This window comes from Patiria miniata, unplaced genomic scaffold (assembly GCF_015706575.1).
Source record: "Patiria miniata isolate m_02_andy unplaced genomic scaffold, ASM1570657v1 HiC_scaffold_30, whole genome shotgun sequence".
NCBI lineage: Eukaryota > Metazoa > Echinodermata > Asteroidea > Valvatida > Asterinidae > Patiria > Patiria miniata.
This window is the reverse complement of record NW_024037070.1, coordinates 5,575,324-5,595,832: the sequence shown is the minus strand read 5'-3', so window position 1 is coordinate 5,595,832 and position 20,509 is coordinate 5,575,324. Positions and strand designations below refer to the sequence as shown.

The following is a 20,509-nucleotide window of genomic DNA, read 5'->3' as shown; positions in this document are numbered from 1 at the left end:
TTGTTCCATGGTCTCTGATTGTAACTGCACACTTGCTAGTGGTCTTCTTGGTATTGCCTGCCCATTCGACTTACATTTGTACCAGACAGTTCCCATCCATTTGTTCAACATTGCAGCCCTGGAGTGTTTTTGTTACTTGCCCAGTGGTCATTGAATCTGGCAAAATACCTTACTTGTCACTTTCTGTTGGCATTACTGCAGGCTGGATGGGAACCTCTGATGAAATCAGGTTTGACCGCTCTTCGGTTTGAAAAAATGTAGGCCATAACCGGATTTTGAAATCTCCGATTTTCTCCCATGACTATACATGTACCAGAAACTATCAAAACTTCTCTGGAGCTTCACGCATTTTTTTTGTGGGATCTGGCCGTGTCAACAAATTTGAACTAGGTTGTAGGTTTTACAGTACAACTACTTGTAATGAAGGATATTTTGCTCGCTTTTCAAATCTATCAAAAACCGACAGAAATCATTCACTTTGGATGTCGCTACATTCAGCAGTGTTCAGATATACATTCAGATTTTTACTGAAATTAATGACGATGCATGACTTCTTTTTTTACAATTTTGTGTGAGTTACATTGTGGAGACCAAAGTCGGAAGCCAAGTAATATGAGGCAGTGAGATATGAGGCAGTGAGACTAACAGTCCAGTAAGGCATTTCTGTGATAATTTGGTAGTTTTGTCCTTTGATGTTTGCAAATGTTGTATACTCCCTTTAAGAGCTCAGTGAATAAAACCTGAAAATTTATGCATTTTTCAAATCTTATCCATCATCTAGTAATGGTCAAGGAGATTCCGGACAAGGAGTTCTGGATCATTTGTCTGAATCATTAATTAGATACCATGGTTAATTGGCTCTGTCGTGGATGTTACATTTTCTTCCATTTTCCTCCAGATAGTCCGCTGACCAGAGGTTCAACCTATCAAAGGCCCCGCCAACTGTACCAGCTCTCGACTGTTATCAAGGTGTCTCTCTGCTACAAATCTTCCTAACTGTCACAGATAACAGAGTCCATATCAATCGTTTCAAAGACCACTAGAAATTGGGTTGATGTATATATTTCTAAGTCTGAATGGTACAATCTTTTTCAGGGTATCTCCACCAAACTTTTTAACCCTCATGTAGCTTCAAATGTTCAAGGGTCACACGGAACAGACACACCGGAGATTGTTCAGGATTCAGTTATCTGTTCCTCAGATAAAGTTTATCAGCGACTTTTTGTTGTCCGCAGTACTCGTGAAAATAACAAGTGTCTTTTATCGCTCTTTGGGTTGGGTACGGTTTATAAAAAAAAAAAAAGCCTGGCAAAGATTATGGAGGGATGATAAAAATATTGATGACTCAGACTCGGTAATCAGCCGGCCAGGGCCATGAATAAAAGATGCCACGTTTATGGACAAAAGAGAGAAATGTAGTAAGATTCCACCCTCCTGTTTATTTTCAAAATTAAAAACCACTGTTGTTGAATCTTGAATTTACTTGAAATTGTTCCTGCTACTTTTTGGAAACAACAAAAATCATCCTAAAAAAAAAAACGAAAAGAATTTTTGGAACTACATGTATTTAATAGACATTTTGAAGTTTTGACCACAATTGGCAAGCTTTAAAAAAAAAAAATAGGGCCGAAAATGGGATAAGCATCTATCTTGATGGCCAATGAACCAAGATTCCAACCTTAGCCTATATTTGGTTCCAAAAGTTTGCTGATCTTGAGAATTGCTTGAAACATGTGACTCTCTTTCAGATAAAATTTATCTTGACTGCAAACAAGTATTTATCTGATTCAGTGATAAGTTGGAGTATTAAATTCTGCCATGACGTCATATGAAATATTCCAATGTTTCTAAGGGGGGGGATGGTTTAACTTGCTTTAAAAATTCACAATTACCCTACTTACATTAATTTATTAAGTACCTTACAGTCATGCAAAAAGAAATGAATGATTATGAATAAAATTGTGCCTGCAACTCACATCTGTACAAGTTTCCATTTTATTGTTAATGCCACTGGTGTATGGGTCATATTGCTTTTGTCTTCACAGAAAATTTTGGGGAACAATGAAATAATTTTTTCCCCCAGACAGTTAATGTTAGAGGCAACAGGCTTACATGTATAAGCATGAATTTGGTAGTTAGTATTTTATAGCAAATACACTGTTCTGTTTAAAGTTTTGCGTTCATAGATGCCGGAAAAAAAGCAAGGAGAAAAGATGTTCTTGTAGTCTGGTTACCTGACCCTACTTAAGATGAAACAGAGCACTATATATGTCTACGTCGGGGAATTGTCAGGCCAGGGAACCAGGCTAGCTGGCTTGCACCCGTTCATGAAACCGATTGCAAACAACATGCGCACTAACTAAATTTGGTAAATTGGAGGCAGTATTTGAAAAAGTCATTTTTTGATAGAAAATTTCCACTTTTCTTGAAAATGACAGCACACCAGATGCCATAATTTCACTAGATGCTTGAGACTACTATTCACTTACATTCAAGTACCGGTAAGTAAAGTATTTCATAATAATTTGTTAGTTTTTTTTATGTTTGCAAATGTTGTATATTACCTTTAAAAGTTAATGTGCAGCAACTGTCAAAAATGTCAATGTTTTTAATCTGTAGGGAACATCTATTCAGTATGAAAGAAAACTCAATTTTGCCAACAGAACACTTTTGTCAATGACATAACTTATCTTTAAATCTAGAAAATTGAAGTAATCCAACTTTGATGAAAAGTTTATCGCTAAAATGAAAGGCTATATTAAAAGAATTAAAAAAATCTTGGATGATGTGTTATAACATGCAGGTAAAACACATTCAAAATGCCTTCAATAAGTGAAATGTACATGTAGTTAATTAATACGGTTAAAAAAAAAAAAAAAAAATGCAGGTCCAAATACCCAACGCAGTGTACTCCTTGCATTGTACATAATCGTTTGAAATGCAAATTAACATCAGCCTGTACTTATTAAGCCATTTATGAACCTCCTTCATTGCACATCTGTACCACCGACTGTTTGTACAAAAATTAATTCAATTTTTAAACTTCGACTCCCACCAAAAAAAGAGCTGATGCTCCAATTAGAAAATAGCAGATCCAGAGATAAAAGAAAAATATGAAACAGCTGGGGGGGGGGGACACATTTTGTTTTTCAACTATAATCCATCTGCATCACAGTCACACTTTGAAAATCTAGTCCAAGAATGCGTCTTAGGGCAGAACGTTTTCAGGTTATTCTGAGAGAGAAAACTCAGGGACATTAATTACTCAGTCTTTCTTTTAATAAGATACCCAATGACAACTCCGAAAAAGAAGAGAACAGTTAAAGAGAACGGAAGAAAATGCAACTTACCCCGACTGAGTTTGGCCGCAGACAGATTAAGTTCGTTTTTTTTTATCGGAGGGCCCAGCTGCCAACAAACACAGACTCGCAAACAGTGCATGTGGACCTGGGAACTCTCGGAGTATTCATGGACGTGAGCTCATGTCACAGCACTGCTAGCCTTGCCACGGCCCGTGTGTGTGTGTGCGTACTGTATGAGCTGCAATGATAGGATCAATAGCACTATATTATTCCATCAGCATTCTGACATTATCATTTATCAATGATCCTTATCAGCGCCATGTATTTCTGGCCTACAGTGATAAGCCGCCTTGGCTGTGGCCCTGTTGTTAACCTTTTTTATCAAAATACCATCTGGTGGAAATTCAGATAGGGTGCGCCCCGCAAGAGTAATCTTATTTCAAAGTCCATCCGGGGAAAGAGATAATTTTTTTTTTCTTTCTTCCTGAAAAGAAGGAAAAACAGACGAAGACAAAAAAATGAAAGAGAACTTGTGATAAATTTCTGAGGTCTTTCGACCTTATCAAAGTTGCGCAAGTTTTATCTAGTAACTAAGAACTTTGGTTCACTGAGGTTATAAAGTTCAAATCTATTAAGTATATTATTCTCTGGATCTGATGAGATGTCTTTGGAGTTTGTTATCTCGAGATTCCAAACTTTTGGCTCATTCTTTTGGTAAATCAGAGGTACTTTTGCATTAAAAAAAAATCCACTGCAGTCTAGTTGTAGCACAAGTAGAATGCACAAGTTTTCAATTAATCTGCATAGAAAAACTCATGGGTGACATTGTACACTATCTAGAACAAGTTTACTCAAACTTTAAATTAAATTCTACATTGTGCCTTAACAAAATCTGGGACTTCATTGCAAGAGAACTGCAATTTGCTTAGTCGCCCATCGTTAAATTGCCTCATCTAGGCAAGACGCTTGTTTTGAACTGCACCATCAGAACGTTCAAGAGGACATTTCGGACATTATAAAACAGTCACTAAATAAACTGGTTTCTTATTTTCCTTAAAAGTGCACAGAATTTTATACTGGGTTTGTCTTTTGCCAGCGTAGTATACTCAGTGTTGCCCAAGTATTCAACATCAGGATCTTATTTGGCTCTTGGCAACCAGACTATTGGCCAAATGGCATGAATGGCTCTAAGACTTTCTTTCTTTTCTTTTCTTTTTAATCCTTCAAAGCCATGGATTTCAAGAAAGCATATTATAATAAAGAAAAGACACTTTAATGTTTTTGCCTTTTTGGGGACTTATCTAAACATTTGGCTATGAATGTATGATACATACTGTTGTACAAGCAGGAAAAGTCACTTTATGTGTTTGAAATCATTTACTAACATAATTAGGGTAAAAATTCCATACTGGGCCACCACTTTACCTACCGCCAAACACATCAATTTTCATCTCACCTTGTGATTTTACCCAAGAGGAATCCAGGAAGCTCTGGAAATGCGAAAAGAATTAGGGCCTAGGCAAAATGTGTTTTTAGAGCACATTTCGGATGCACACGTCGTGCAGAACTAAGTTGAAAATTATAGCTCCATGGTTGAAGCATGGAGCTATAAAAGTAGCCGGTCAAAACTGATTGAAGTGTCTGGAAGACAGCCGTACGTTATACGCATGACATCGAAAGTAAAGAAGAGAGCAGGGTTTTGATTTATTTTTTGGACACCCTGAATTTTACATTTACGAGCGTACATTGCTGTCGAGCTGGCGGCGAATAGTCGCGTCTAGACCCGTGAACGTGGCTTGTAAACTACGCCACGTTCACGGGTCTAAGTCGCGTCAAACTTAGTGGATTGTAAATGGGAAAACACATTACTGTTGCCGAATTATAAAAGCATTGAAAGAACCATCATTCATCAACTTACAGTTACAGCAGTTTGTTCATCTCGGTCCCGAGTCCGGTCGCCAACGGTCCACTTCCGCGACAAGCTGTGTACATTTTGACATAATGCCATGGACGTTCTTGCAGCAACACGTGCTATGCGCTACACATGTCGATGTCACGCTGCACGGAAAGTGAGGGCGCACGGCAATAGTTCGCAATCAAATGCAAAATGATTTTCAGCAGATATCACATGACCGCTGCAGTAACTGGAATTTAGTGCTTCCCAGATATGCAGGTCATGTTGCGGAAACTAAATAAAAACATCAACTACACATTCCAAATATAATATTTATAATTTAAAGAGAAGATACATTTGCAAACATCAAATATCTTACTGGATTGTTAGGGAATGACAGTCCAAAGCATCCTGTAAAGTTGTGGCTCCTGGTGTGCTGACATTTTGAAGAAATACTGTATTTTTCCAATGCTGGTCGGCCGACCAGCGTTGGAGAAAACTGGCTTTTTTTTTAAAAAAATGCTCCGAATTGTTCATATTTAGTTCGTCTGCATTTTCTTTGCAATTGATTACACACCTGTGAAGACTACAAGCCAGCTAGACTGAGTCTCTGATCTTACAATTCCCCAGTCTATAAATTGCTCCGTTTCATCTCAAGTGGGGTCAAGGGAACCAGACTACAAGAATATGATTGGTTTTCTTGGTTTTTCCAGCGTCTACGAACCCAAAACAATATTTGCTATAACAGACTCATCCTCCAAATCCATTTATTTCTGAAAATTGCAGAAAAGCAAATGTTGAACATTCCCTTTAAGAGCGTCTACTTGATGTTTCTATTTTTATCAACAATTGTGCACTTAATTACATGTACATGTGTATAGTGTTTTTATATTTATACCATGGAGCTGTAGCGGGGCATATGATCAACGTCAATGTAGAATGACAATATTTCATTTTGAACAAAAAAAAATAAAACACGAAACGCAGAAATTTATTGTACATGTACATGTAATATGCTGCAATTTTATTCATTTTAATTAAACAAAAATGAAAACAAGCTAAATTGTGTCTTCCTGAAAAAAAGAAAATGTCCACCCACACATCTCCATTTTAAACACAACTTTTCTAAGCCAATGTTCGACTCACAATTTTTCCAAGTTGAACACATTTCCCAAGATTTCTTTAAAATGAACTCAAAATTAACGTAAACTTGAAGCCTCCACAAATTCCACTCAAAATCCAGGCCTTATCTTACCACTGCTGAAACATGAATCCCAAAAACATCTCTTTGCTCAATTTTTCGCAAAATAAGTTTGTAAAACCTTATTGATCTAAGACATTATATGGCTGCGAACTCAATAGAAATAAGAAATGTAAAGCTACTGCAAACTGAGGCGTGACATTTCTCTTTCATAAAAGCAATTTGCCTACAACATTCTGATAGGAGGAAAATGAAGGACCTGCTCATGCATAAATTTGTGCAATACGTGTGCAATACGTGTCCCACTGGGCGCTCGAAAGTGTTAACTTAAAAGCGCCCTCTCTGTTCGTGCACGGAGCCCAGACTCGTGATTTACTTTCAGTTAGTGCGAACTTTTAGATTTTGCTGCAGATTATACGCACACAGTTATATTGTCAGAAAGCCATTCATTGGAAAGTCAGTATACGATTTTGAAACAATCCACTGCTGTTTTTCAGTTAACGATACCATTGAGAAAACAAGAATCTTGTATACGACACACAACTACAAAAATACAGAAAGTACGCACAAGTGTGGAAATCTTAGTGGGTATTTAAACATGTGAATCAAGTTTTCAGCAGAATTAGCCTGATCAATTTACAAACATAGTGAAATCACAAAAGTGAAGTGTTTTTTTTTTTACATAGCACAGATACAGATACATGTATACAGAGTGGTAATGCAGAATTGAATTCACTGACAAATTTACAAACGAACTAAGTTACTTTTTTTGTTACCCAAGAAACTAAAGAGTGCTGGAAGGAAAACTAGAATTACGCAAACGTTAAAAAGACCAACAAAGTGCACAGACAAACACAAGTTGAGTTTTTCTAAGCTTAGCAAGCAATTAACAAAAAGTGTCAGATTTCCCTTCCGTGTCAGAAGGGAATGTGGGTAGGAATTTCTGAAGTACAGTGCCTACAATAGACCGGTTGCATTCAGCAGCTATCTTTGCAATATTTCATTATATTGGGTGCGTTCGAGTAGCTCACCCGTATCAACTCGGGTAGCCCCTGTGCCGTTCAATTAGCTCCGACGTCATTCTCGGGGCTCACCTGGGTCAGCCACCACACACAGACCCTGCTCGTGGAGCAGATTCACTGGTGGAAATACGTCACACTCATCAGTTGTTCATTCCAAGAAACGGACAAATATGGACTCAAAAATCAACTTTACTGATGTCTTAAGGTGATTATTTATTAAGTTCATAACAACGTTAGAGGCTATAATTCCAGCCCAACTTTGTGGTTTTTTTTTCAACTGACGGACAAGCAGTACATCTCAATCTGAGACCCAGTGCGTAACAGGCATTTTGTCAGTTCAGTGGCTCAACCATTGCTACCGACATCGCGAGAGGAACGTGATGGCCCACGGTTGAGTGTTCGATTAGCCCAGCTGTTGTGGCTAACCCCTCTGCCTTTACCCGAGTCGATCCGGGTGAGCTACTGGAACACAACCTTTAATTCGAAACCAAATAAAAGCACAAGTTGTCTACTTATGCGTATTCCCGTGAAACAACAGCACGCATCTCAAAGATTGCTGCCATGCAATGCATCTATTGGAGACAACTCTCCAAACTGAATTGAATCAAGGCAAACGATATCCCAGTCTTAACAATGGCTTCTGTATGAATTTCCAAAGAACAAAAGGGTGTGACATTGAAAAAAAAATTCGAAGATTTTACGGAGCTACTAAGCACGGACTCTGCAAATTCCATGAAAAGTCCCTACACCTTAAAATTTCACTTTTAGCCTGTTAATCTTGTCATGGTTAGCAGGACTTTTTGTAAAACCTTAGCATGTGTGCTTAGCATCTCCACAGACTTAGATGGCAACGCTGTCTGCCTCAAGCAGAGACTTTCTCTGAATCCTCCATGTAGATGCGGGTCTGATGAGTGGTGGCCACGTGTTTGACAAGACTCCAGCAGGTCGGGCTCTCCTCCTTGCAGTACGCGCAAGTCCAAGACGATGGTTCTGTTACAAGAAAAAAAATTCAGGTATTCTTTGAAATTCTTTTATAATGCTATCAGTGCCTCGGCCAGAGTACAGTTGCTCTGTCCATGCTATTTTCAAATTTCATAAAAAATAGGTGGGCTTTGGGGGTGTTTTTTCTGCTTATTTTTCTAGCAATACAAAACTTCTTCAGAGATGCTGAACGGAAAAAACATGCGACAACATTTACTTATGGAATAATTACTGTACAAACTTCAAATAATTTACTTCAAATTATTATCTTTTTGTGCATTAGGGGAAAAAGCAACCCACTATGAAAGCCTTTTAGAGGGATGCAGATTTCAAAAATAAAAATATAAAATGGGCACACATTTTCATGGGGAGTCGGGTTGGCCTAGCGGTACTTTCCTCGCCTTCCACTGCTGTGACCCAGGTTCGAATCCCGCCTGGGCCAATATGTGGATTGGGTTTTCAGTCCGTACCTGATTCCGTGGGTTTCCCCAGAATATTCTTCTGGAATTTTCCTCCCACCTCTAAAAACTGTAATTTCTTCTCATTGTCTCCTCTGTACAGGTTTCTTCAGGCTTGCGAGCTACAGTGCCTGGGGCGCTTTTAAGGAATCCTTGGTTTCATTACCAGAAATAAATAAATAATAATAACAATGATGTTGTGATCATGAATTCGGGTCAAGTTGTGCTGTCACTTCAAAAGTATTAAACTTGTACGAGTTATCTTGTCTTCTTCACTGTGCGTAACAAAATTATAACAGAAACAGCGCCCTTCATAGAATGAAAAATCAAGAAGAAATTTGTGCAGGTTTTCTAATGGACAGCGATGTCACAACTTTCCCCGAATGTGCAATCACAATGTGATTATGTGAATATGAGTGCCTGAAGAGATTGTCACATCAAAAGTGGTGTGTGACAAAAGTGGTATTTGACATCAAACTTTTATTGATAACAAAAGAGTTGTCGCGACATACCATCGCCTTCTGTGTCCATCTGGGAGTTCTCCATGAAGCGTCGGACCTTCTTGGCGGCTGGGGGACCTGCCTGGCCGGCTGCTGGAATCAGTGGCAGAGTAGCTGGGTCGACATACCCGCTGCTGGCAAATGGGACAAAAACAAAACGCTTCCCGTCAAGTTTACAGCCCAAAGGTGTTATACTCCGCACAAAACTTGGCTTGAAAATGGCAAACAAACGTGATTCGATATACAAAAAAAGACTAGGTTTGCCTAGTTGACCCGGACCCGAAACTCTCAGTTTAGTACTTTATTTATACTCAGTGACTCAGTCACTCAGACTGACTCAGAAATAGTCAGTCACTGAGGTTTTTTTTTCCCCTGATATTTTCCCGAGAAATTTCCAAAGTTCCATGAGAAATAGTTGCAATGGACACAACTTGGACAAAACTGGCCCCAAAAAACTTTCTTTTCTGGGTCACTGTCAAATTCCCTGAGTTTTTCCCAACTGGCAAAACGGAAAACTCATTTTCCAGATTTTCCCTGATTTTCAGAGTGACTGGGAACTGTGAATGGACTGGACCTTCGAGTCCAGCCAAAAAAAGAGTTGACAGTGGTGGTGAAAATCCTGTGTTTACCTGCAGTGCTTCACAGGAAATATTTGAAATCTGGGTTCTTTTTAGCCACTGCCAAATCATGTTGTACTATGTTTACAATTAAACAGTAGTTTAATGTGTGTTTTTTTTGGTGGGGGGGGGGGGGGGAGAGACACATGCAATTTAAATTTGAATTCTGAAGTTAAAGATAGTTTCTGAATGAATGTGTTGGTAAATTGCATTAACAATGGAAGAAAAAAGGACAGTTTACATCCCGCCACCAACAAGTCTGCTTTTGGATATGCCTGCCACATTAACAGTGAACAAGAACCCAGTGGCCTTCGTAACCGGTTCTGTCAAAAGAATTGAGCAAATAAATCGGCAGGTAGCAAAAGAAATGCTAATTATCAACTGCAACAGTTTCCTCTCACCCGTTGTAATATGCTGGATTCTGAACTCTCTTGAAGCCTTTTGCACGGTTTGGATTCGGATCACTGACTATGTTGATATCTGCAAGAGAGAAACATTTTATGTTCAGTCGGAAGTTTCCTGGGGTAGTGAAAATTGGCCGATTAAGTTTGGAGTGAGGTGGACTACCACCCAATACATGTACCATGAACTCATCTAATTACAGATTTCACCCACTCAGCTGTTTATTTCTAAATTTACAAATATTTTCAAAATGCTAGCCTCTCTGTTTTTAGTGCTCAAGGATTCAGGATTCTAAACGATTCAGGAAAACTCCTGGCATAACTACCTAGGAAGCTGGCATTGATCTAAATTTGGACAGAATGTAGTATCCATACGCCACTTCTTTGGTTATGTACAAAGTCTAGGGAGAGTTGGGTGCATTTGCTAAGTATTTTGTAACAAAATTGGAAATGTTTCTCAGTCCTAGATTCATGTTTTTTCCACATTTTTGCATTGACTGACCTTCACTGAGATGATAAATGGTGGAAAAAAAGTGGCACAGAGATGCTAAATTCTTTCCCCAAATTCCTGCAGTCGAGATACGTGTGCTGGATCAAAAGTACATCACATGTCCGGTCACAGATAAATCCCAAGTTAATTCACAAGTCCAGTCACAAGTAACAGGAGATGAACAGTAACAAAAGAATTTGAATAGCTTGTGAGTTGACTTGGGTCTGGATGACTTGTGATTGTCATGTGACGAACGACTGATGCCGACTTGCGGTCCATCACAAGTACCTCAAATCATCATCATCATCATCATTTTATCATTTGGCAGCCGAGGCAGGAGCATTGGCGAGCACCCTCCACAAGGACTTGTCGTTCACTAGGACTGGCAGGTCTGCCATTTCCACATCAAGGTTTTCACACATGGGTTGTGGGTATTTTTTCTTGGTTTCCCCCCTGGTGTGTAGGTGTCCACAGGATGAATCCAGACACTGGTTCTCCTGTGTGCCGGTAGCAGTGTCCAGCTAGATGAAGGCGGATCTTATTTGAGAGCCTGTCTATGCCCCGCACAGTTCTTTGTTGGTCAAATTGACCAAATTACCCTCAAATACACAACTGTAGCTATGAAAGGAAGGCTAAAAAAAAGATACGAACCCATGGGTTGGAAGTTGAGAACTCTCCCTTGCTCCATTCTGCAAGCCTGTCTGGCCTCCTCTTTCGTGCTGTACTGGAGGAAGGCGAACCCCTTGTGCAGGGAGATCCCGATGATCTGCCCGTGGCGCGAGAAAATCTCCTCCAGCTTGTCCTGAGTCAGGGAGTCCGGGTTCAGGTTGCCCACAAAGAGGCGCGACTCCCTGGACTTGAGGTCGTTGCTGTTGGTGTTGTTGCTGATGGTGGACATCTGGCGGGGGGCGGCATAACGGTTAAAGCCCACGTGGTTGAAACCGAAGCCGGGGTTGCCACCGTAGTAGCGGTTCATTGTTGGATCCTAAACGAGTGTTCAAAAGGAAACCAAAGTGAAGCCCCTCCCAGACTAAAAGGAGTTTAGATTGTTAACACCCCCATTACATTTTGGTACAGGCCAGACAGGAGAACATGTACATGCATAGAGCAAGGACAACAGACTGTTGTCCTTGCTCTATGGTACATGCAAGCACACCTGTTAACTTAAATTGTACAGTTCTATACAGTTGATCTGTTTGTTCTTGTCCACCATTACAGGAAAAAAAAATTGTTGAAGAGGTACTTTTGTGACCTCGAGAAGGCTATAGTGGTGGGATTAAAATCCAGATTTGCAAAATTCGTTTGAATTCCACTATTCGGTTTGGATTTTGGAAACCGGATATTCGAAACCAACGTTTCAAAAATTTCAGCCTTCCATTTTTGTGACACAAGCTAAAGAATACAACAGCGACATTCCCCAATTTGCTCCATGGTCTCTGATTGTAAGGTTTTGCATTTCCTCGCAGGCGGTCTTCTTGGTTCATGAGTAGCCTGCCCATTCGACTGATCAGAGAGTTCCCAACTTTTTTTCCCCCAAACATTACAGCTCTGGAGTGTTTTTGTATAAAGCCCAGTGTTCACTGAGTCCAACACTATTTAACCAATTATCGAGGAAGGCATTGCATCGACACCTCACTCGTCACTTTTTGTTGGCGTAACTGTGAGCTGAATGCGAGCTTTCGGAGAAATCGGATGACCCTTATTCGGACAAAAAAAGGATAGCCAGAGTTTGAAATCTCCGATTCCCCCATCACAAGTAGGTACCAAAGAATATTCATGCATACATGTTTTGCACACTGCCACTGGACAGTGGTTGGAATAATTCATTCAATACATGAAACAAGAGCTTTATTCCGGTTTTGCTTTTGGCAAAGATTTGAATAGGCACTCAGTATGTTTGCCTTTCTCCATCCACTGGGCTATTAGAACTAATTTGGCCAAAACTGGTGCACAGGGTCAATAAATTTGGCATCCAATCTGTAAGCATCCTACTTTTTGTTTTTAAATTGCATCAGTAAATTTAACCTTGGTCGAGGTGTTCGACGATAAAGTCTGATGATCGATGGTTGGTCGCAAACAATACACTTACACGTTTTGTTCGAAGCACGAACAGCGACCTCACGCGGCTAGGCTACAATATGCAAATCAGGTGGGGCTGAATGAATGTCTTGGAACAACCATAACCATAATTTATGTTATACTGTCGCTGGATTTATATGAAGTTATATTTGGTCTGCGGACTCCAAACTTTTTGGAGAATGAAGAGCTAGCTCGATGTCCATGTAAAATATGAGCCTCCACGACCAAGCACTGAGTAATAATCTCATCTTTATTCGCATATTGGGTCGTCGTTGGAAATCCAGTGACAAAATAAAGAAAAATATCAGCCAAAGCCCACGGATGTAAACAGGCGTTCATTCAACACCACCTGATTTGCATATTGTAGCCTAGCCGCTTGGGGTCGCTGTTCGCGTTTCAAACAGTACATACGTGCGAGTGCATAGCGCGTGGCTGCTGTATATGTCAGTGGCACTGATCATCAGACACTACCACTGCATGCCTTGACTAAGGCTACAGTAAATTAAAAATCATATTCTGTGATTGTAGTTTTTGCCAATGGGTGATTAACAATAAATAATGAACGGTGTGCTTTGTAAAATTAAACTTACCATGTCTGAAGGAACTGCAAATTGCACATAAGTGCACAGCTTGTGAACCTTGCTTTCAAGAATGATTGATTATGTGTAGACCATGGAGAGATTCAGCAAAATGAAGATTATTTTTTATTGCATTTTCATTGAGGGCGCTCAGTGTTTCAGAGCACGGGGTACTAAGGCTTTCTTTAATTTGGTGGTGGTTCCTCCCGCATTAGTTTTGATGGAACAAAACTAACTTACTTCAAAGATAATTTTTATGAGAAAGTGAAGCTGTATTGACTCCAAAGGCAGTACACATGCGAGCAGTAGCTCAGATGTGTGTACAGCAGAACAGTGCTTGGCCAACAACTAATTTACGAGAGCCAGTTTGTAGGACAGTAAGTTAATATCCCACTAGCGTGAGCAAAACACGGGATAATGCAGTGCATCTGTGTCTCACATGCCACTAGGCGGAAGGCCGTGTGGTATATGGGGCACAGACGCACTACATTATCCCATGTTCCCCCCGAGCACGAACAGGATAACAAATTTATCTTCAAGCAAACTTGATGCACAGATGCAACACGCTTGTCCTACACGAACTCTTCAACAGTTCACCTATTACACGTGCGTGCAGTAGGAATAGCGCATGCATCTTAGAATAGCGCAATACGTGGAGTGCGATATGGACCATGGCATTAGGTATATATCACACTGTTGTTGCCCTGGATCGACTAATCGAGATCAAGGATTCAAGTTCGCTGGAAGATTCTAACACATATGCACGGACTGGTTTGTGCAAGTGTATGCACATTTTCCATCTTCCAAGTGCACAAACCTGTCTTCGGAGAAGAATGTAGGCGCATGGCATCAACGGTGCTTGATTCTGTTTACTTTCATTTTTACCATAAGGCCAAAAAAAAAAGCCTCCGGTTTTTGGTACATGGAGCTTGCCCCAAAAGTGGTGCGACGACGCGGCTTTTTTTGACTTCCCCCCCCCCCCCCATAAAAAAAACACGTTAAAATTGTGCAGCAGCAGGGTTCCTGTCAAACAAGCAAGTTTGGCGGTTTTGAGACATCATCTTACATTGAAAAAAAAAAAGTTTTTAATTTTGCTGATGCGCATGGCTAGGGCGACACGCGCGCATACCAGAAACCGAATACTTTTTTGGGGGGCCTAATGACTACAACGTATACTTTAGAGATGATGAAATCTGTCATCACAATCTGACAAACTTGAGTCCTCAAAGAAATGTCACAAAATTTGTGATGGAAATACCCGTTCCCCAAGTTTTAAAGGCAGGAACTTGAACCCCCAAATAGTTGTTGGCCCATGTTTTAAACAGTGCTCAGAATGAACTGCCGAGTCACAATTTCCCAAACCCCTAGTCTTGGGTAAAGATGTTGCGATCGTGATCACCTGCCGCCGCAAGAGGGCATTATCACAACAAAGTGACAAACCACTAATTACATGTACATGTATGAGGGAACCGCTATCTCCCCTTGAAAAATGCTTGTGTTACTACTGTAGGCAAATACGGTCCATTTTCAGTCGCACACGAACTGAATTCAACAAAAGAGTTGCCATGAAGATGCACACAAGTTGGGTAGAATCTTGTATACAACAATGTACTCAGTACTGGCAAAAATTTGGTTTGGTTTGGAGTCAATATGCAATGTTTTGAATGCACGCTGCATGCACAAGGCGAAAACGGGTGCATGCGCGTGGCACGGATACTACAAGATTCCCAAGACGATATTGGTTGGATTAATGAACCCTTTTATACTTGATACACTTTCGTACCACATTTTGTCATCCAGGAATTTCTCTTATCAAGTTGGGTTGAAAATGTTAACATGTACACATGACAAACCACCGTTTTAAATATTTTACAAGTCTACATCCAGACGCCCGCCAAAAACTAAACTGTTTAGCAAAATAATGTGCTCATTGTTGCTCTGTTCATAATTTGGACAAACTTGTGTGCCCACAATACATGTAGAAAAAAAATGAAAATGTGATAGCAACTCATTAACCCCAACCCTCAATCCCACAAATGGTTTTGGAGAATTTTTAAAAGGATGGAGGATGAATGGCAAAAAATTGTTGCTTCATTTTGGAGGATGCATTGTGTCGAGTTCGTAGGCTGTACCCTGCATTGTTTATGTTCAGCCACGCATAACTGAGCCCCCGATCTATGCTCAATATCATCAGCGCTGCCTCAACCCATTTATAACAGCGACTGTTTTGAAGGATTGAGGTAATGGTCACCCCTCAACATATTGGAAAATAACAGATGATTTCGGAGGATTGAGGCTGAATCCAATTTTGACATTGTGGCAATTGCAGGATTTTGTAAGACCGAGGATGGTTCCTACTATGTAATAGGGCCTAGGGGGTTAGGGTTAAACGCTCGGTGTGTAAAAATTCTAGGCCGATTTTGGGATTGAAATTACACAAGCTGAAGAGGATGCAACAAAACGTTTTGGCAGACTACAAGTCAGTTAGTATATTGAAAATGGGGCAAAGGTCAGACATTCGGATGAGCCTTTCCAATAAAATCTTTGGGAAGCAAAACCCAATTCAAGGTTTTTCGTAAAGAAATCACCTCCACGTAATTCAAAATTTTCAAAAACAAAAATTGAAATACAAACTTACAAAAAACACTTCACAAAAATTTTCAGGGGGGAAAAAATAAAAAAAAGTACTCACCGTCTTTTAAAAGGGATGTCAAAAATGTCTGCAAAAAGGTCTTGAAAAATGACTCCAAAAACGTCACCAAAAAAGTCGCAGAAAAATGTCACGACGATATTGAAAAAACAGCAAAACTGCAAGTTTAAAAAATGAAAAAACAGAAGAAAAAAAATGTCAGCATGGAGCAGAAAAATGAGGCTCCAACTACATGTAGACATACATGTAAATACAGATATGCAAGTTTGGAAATATCTTTAAAACAACTTTAATAAAAACACACAACACTACAAATGAAAGGTTCCACACAGCTGGTTTGTGATTATTTTTTTTAATTTCCAAAACTTTCCAACATTTACAAATATAAGAGTATATTACAGCTTATTTGAATAACTTATAAAGACAAAAATGTCTTTAAGACTGATCCATTATGACCCACCCCACAGCGTTTCGACCAATCACAGCCATAATTTATGTCCGACATGTGTGCACAGAAGTTGGACATGGGTGCAAGTAAGTGTTGAATGTCCCCTGCAGCTAGAACAGTGTGGTACTGGTAAGGCGCACGTGGTGTTGTCTGAATGCGCAGTGGGCAGGGGGCATACCGGATCGGGAACTTCTAGTGCCATTTAACCATAGAGCTATATTAAATTTGTAGAGCGCTGACTCGATGTACAAAGTGATGCGTGCTGGGCGCATCCATGTTTGTGCACAAACCTATGGAAAACTCCAAATTTTGTACGGCTATTTGCATATCTGCATTTGTATTCTATACAGGTGCATTATTGAAGGTGATGCGCTCATAACCGAAACGCACAATCAGTACAAGAGCATTTCATTTTGCTTTGCGCAAACAACGCAAACGCGTGCGCATATCTGCTGCAGCTGATTTTTGCTGTGACGTTTTTTAACCGCCATGGCGTGCTTAAGTTGTTTGCGTATGTTGTTCTTGCACGTTACATTTAGAGCAGACTTTCAAAATCCACTCCATCTAATTTAATTATGTTCTACAAACACGCACATGAATTCAAAACGTCTGCGCACAGGACGGCTTCAAAGTATCTCCGCGCGTAAGAATGAAGTTAGCACCCTAGTAATTTAATATAGCTCTATGCATTTAACACATCTGTAAGGGGTAACTAAGTTGTTGCTGACGTTTCGAACTTCCAAGACCAACAAAATGCAACACAAATGGTATACGTGTACTCTTGGAAATTCCTTACTAGTCGAATTCGACAAGGTGGATGAGATAAATCACTGTAAATTTACACATACATTACAAACATTTGTACAAGGGCCAAGTTTCATGGGGCTGAATATGTTGCCTCATAATCTGAGAAAGCATACAAAAACATCATTACATGTACAGTCGACTCCCGTGAATACAAACTCAGTCGGACCTAGCCAAAACGTTTGTTACATCAGAATTAAAAAGGAGCATCGGTCCCATTTCATTGTAAACAGTCGGGACCCATGACTTAATGTTTGCTTTAACCAGAATTTGTATTAACAGACTTTGTATCAACAAAGAGTTGACTGTATCAGTTTTCAGATTGCCAAAAGCAAATCTCTCATGGCTTGTAACCTCTCTGCAGGAATCCTTTTTTTCCTTCGTATACTGGGCATATTTACGAGCTCCATAGAACAAGCCCCCAGTCACCTCTTCTTACATTTTGAAATGCAGCACCTGAATCACTGCAACTGGAACAGATAGTCGACTGCAGTCCAAGTTCAGCATTAGTCAAGGCCTACATAGGCTAATGTAATGACTTATAACATGAGAAAGAATATAGTATTCAGACACCACTTTGTTAGATAAAAAGTCTACAATGAGTCGTGTGAGTTTGCAAATTATTTTCAAACAAAACTGAATTTACTGCATGGTTCCATATTAATTTTTGTTCTTTCAACAAGTTTGCAACAACTTATCATTGGAGTGAAATACATGGAAAAAGTGGTATTATGATACTGCATTCCTCCTACACTTAAGAAAATTTAAACGGTCAGCAAAAACTTAGCATAATAAACATTGCAGCTAACTTGTATACAAATAATAACTACATGCATTAAAAAATCGATCACCTACATGTACATGTATCTTACCTTTATACAATTACATGACACATGGAGCAGCAAAACTACTTGATAACTGTGCACAAAGTCCGACTATTATTAGACGGCCAAGGAGTCAAGTATTTTTGCACAAATGCAGAATACCCCACCACAAGTACTATGGCTTTGCAGTGTTGCTTGGTTCAAAGATTGCCACTGCTACTATTTTGTGTTCAACATTTTGGCCCAAGGATCCACACTCATCAGGTCCAGGACTTGGACTTGTACTTTTTTTTCAGCAGGCCCCATTTACCTTGCTGGCTTACATGTGGGTGGCTTTGGACGATTTGGGAAATTTAAAGTCGGAACAATTTTATGGAAAGAATGTTGCATCCTGACACCACTTTTTTCATCATTTTCATCTCAATGAAGGTCAGTCATTGCAAAAATGTTGAAAAGACATGAATCTGGAACTGAGAAACATTTCCAATTTTGTTAGAAAATACTTCGAAAATGCACTCGACTCTCCATAGACTTTGTACACAACCAAAAAAAGTGGCGTCAGGATGCACCATTCTTTCCAATTTTATATTGCCAAATATTTTATAACCAAGGTCACTTTTCAAAGATTTGCTATATGCAAGGCCCTTACGCCCCCGGGCATTTTTACAGATAACTCCCAGCTCAAAAATGTGCAGTGAAGGTACCCTATGTTGCATTACATTGTGGGACCATTTGAAGGTAGGTATGATGCTAGCCCTAGAATGTAATTGTGTGGTATTTTTTATCATTTATGCCACTTTTGGGATACTTGAGCAAGTGAACATGCATGCCAAGTATCAGGCTGAAGGATTCCCGTGGAAAAATGCCACAATTTCCCTAACTTTTCAAGGTCATGTGGGTAGGCCGTGGTCATAGAATGGAGCTAGAATTAAGGACAATGATATGGAGAAAATGTAAGTTTTAAGCATTTCAGTCATAATCTGCACTCTGAATTGGTGTGCAAAATAATCAACACTTCATTCTGCATTAAATGTACACATTTCAAGGACAAAAAAATGGAAACAGTTACATATCCGGCCGCCACTTTTTTCAATAAATTTAGGAGTGCCAAAAAGTTTTGTCCTACATCGTTATTTCCTCTACTTTCCCTTCTCGACTCTCACCCCTATCCTTCACTTACGACCATTCATTGGTCTTGCTGGGAATCGAACCTGGAGGGCGAGAAACTTTCTAATTAAACACACGAGTCTTTATCTGCTTTTATTGCCGTTGCGGGTCCATTTGATATATTTAAGGTGCCTGTTGAATAAGCTAAATATTCATGAGAAATGAAATATTCATGAGGTAGGCCATATCGCATATTATTGGCTAGTGCATTGTCAAGTGCACTACTTCCAGACTCTTCAAGTTCAATATGGCTGCCACTGGCTGCAGCTGCCTATCGGCTGTTCGAACAATGTGTGCACCCAAAATGTGCTCTTTTTAAAAAAAAAAAAACACCACATTTTTCCTCAGACTAAGTCGATCATGTTTTCAGTTTTCCCAAGCCTAATGCCTGGATTTATCGACCATGAAAACACAAGGTGAGGTGAAGATAATTGTGTTCGGCAGTGAATAACTCATAAGTGGTGGCCAGATTGGAACTCTTCCCAAAGCAAAAAAATCCCTGCTTAGTTTAATCAATTCTTCTTCGGCTTTCCAAGCATTTGCTTAGGCATTTGCAGAATCCGTGGGAATCCAAACTTGAATTGAATGTTTCTTAGGCCTATGTCTTTTTCTACAAACCACATCAAAAACAAATGGATATTTATACGATCAATTTATTTATAGGCCTAGCCCCCTACCATAGACTCGACTGTCAATAACAAAAGTGTCGTTTATAGGATGTCCCAGAATGCAACACGCAGTGTAGCTTCACTGCATTCACGGCTGCCGCATTCACACGTTTACCAAGCACGTTCATCGTCCATCGACGACGTCATCGTTAACACTCATCATGTGGCCAATTTTCTACCTTAATCTCCACCATTTATAAAACCACCTACGCATCTACGAAACCATTAAAATAGGCTATGATACAAGACAAGGCTGCTGACGCATAAAAAAACTCACCAGCTTCAAAAATCAACGATATTAAACACAATTTTCTAAATTTCTGTTCGTCGAAAAACTCCCAGCTCCACTCACGAAAAGCACACGATCTACAGTGTAGCGCATGCGCAGAAGTACAAGTACAGCGTCTGGCACAGTGCACGGGGGG

At 39.8% G+C, this 20,509-nt stretch overlaps 2 protein-coding genes across 3 annotated transcripts in view; both read right to left on the bottom strand.

Annotated features, from left to right (window-relative positions):
• The window catches only part of LOC119739319 (zinc finger protein ZFPM1-like), a 29,573-nt gene extending 24,189 nt beyond the window's left edge, over positions 1 to 5,384 (bottom strand). The window contains exons 1-2 of the mRNA XM_038214204.1: positions 5,221 to 5,384; positions 3,351 to 3,540 (exon numbers count right to left, since the gene is read on the bottom strand). The gene's annotated coding sequence lies outside the window, so the exon portion shown is untranslated. The remainder of the gene's footprint in view (positions 1 to 3,350; positions 3,541 to 5,220) is intronic.
• Positions 5,385 to 7,684: 2,300 nt separating this feature from the next.
• LOC119739208 (heterogeneous nuclear ribonucleoproteins C1/C2-like) lies at positions 7,685 to 20,509 on the bottom strand. Of its 2 annotated transcripts, XM_038214054.1 has the most exons (6): positions 20,362 to 20,509; positions 16,216 to 16,331; positions 11,518 to 11,851; positions 10,377 to 10,455; positions 9,371 to 9,492; positions 7,685 to 8,409 (listed from the first exon to the last, which is right to left on the bottom strand). In XM_038214054.1, exons 3-6 carry the CDS (start codon positions 11,840 to 11,842, stop codon positions 8,282 to 8,284), a joined length of 654 nt encoding a protein of 217 aa, XP_038069982.1. In that variant the 5' UTR covers positions 11,843 to 11,851; positions 16,216 to 16,331; positions 20,362 to 20,509; the 3' UTR covers positions 7,685 to 8,281. The 2 variants fall into 2 exon arrangements, with proteins under 2 accessions (XP_038069982.1, XP_038069980.1); XM_038214052.1 differs by lacking the exons at positions 16,216 to 16,331; positions 20,362 to 20,509 and adding an exon at positions 13,536 to 13,555.

Bases quoted from the DNA above. Each gene is read 5' to 3' on its own strand.
- LOC119739208 (XM_038214052.1), bottom strand. The intron at 10,456-11,517 runs GTTCGTATCTTT...TCTCTCTTGCAG, and splicing joins TCTCAACTTCCAACCCATGG to ATATCAACATAGTCAGTGAT. The intron at 9,493-10,376 runs GTGAGAGGAAAC...CCCATTTGCCAG, and splicing joins AATCCAGCATATTACAACGG to CAGCGGGTATGTCGACCCAG.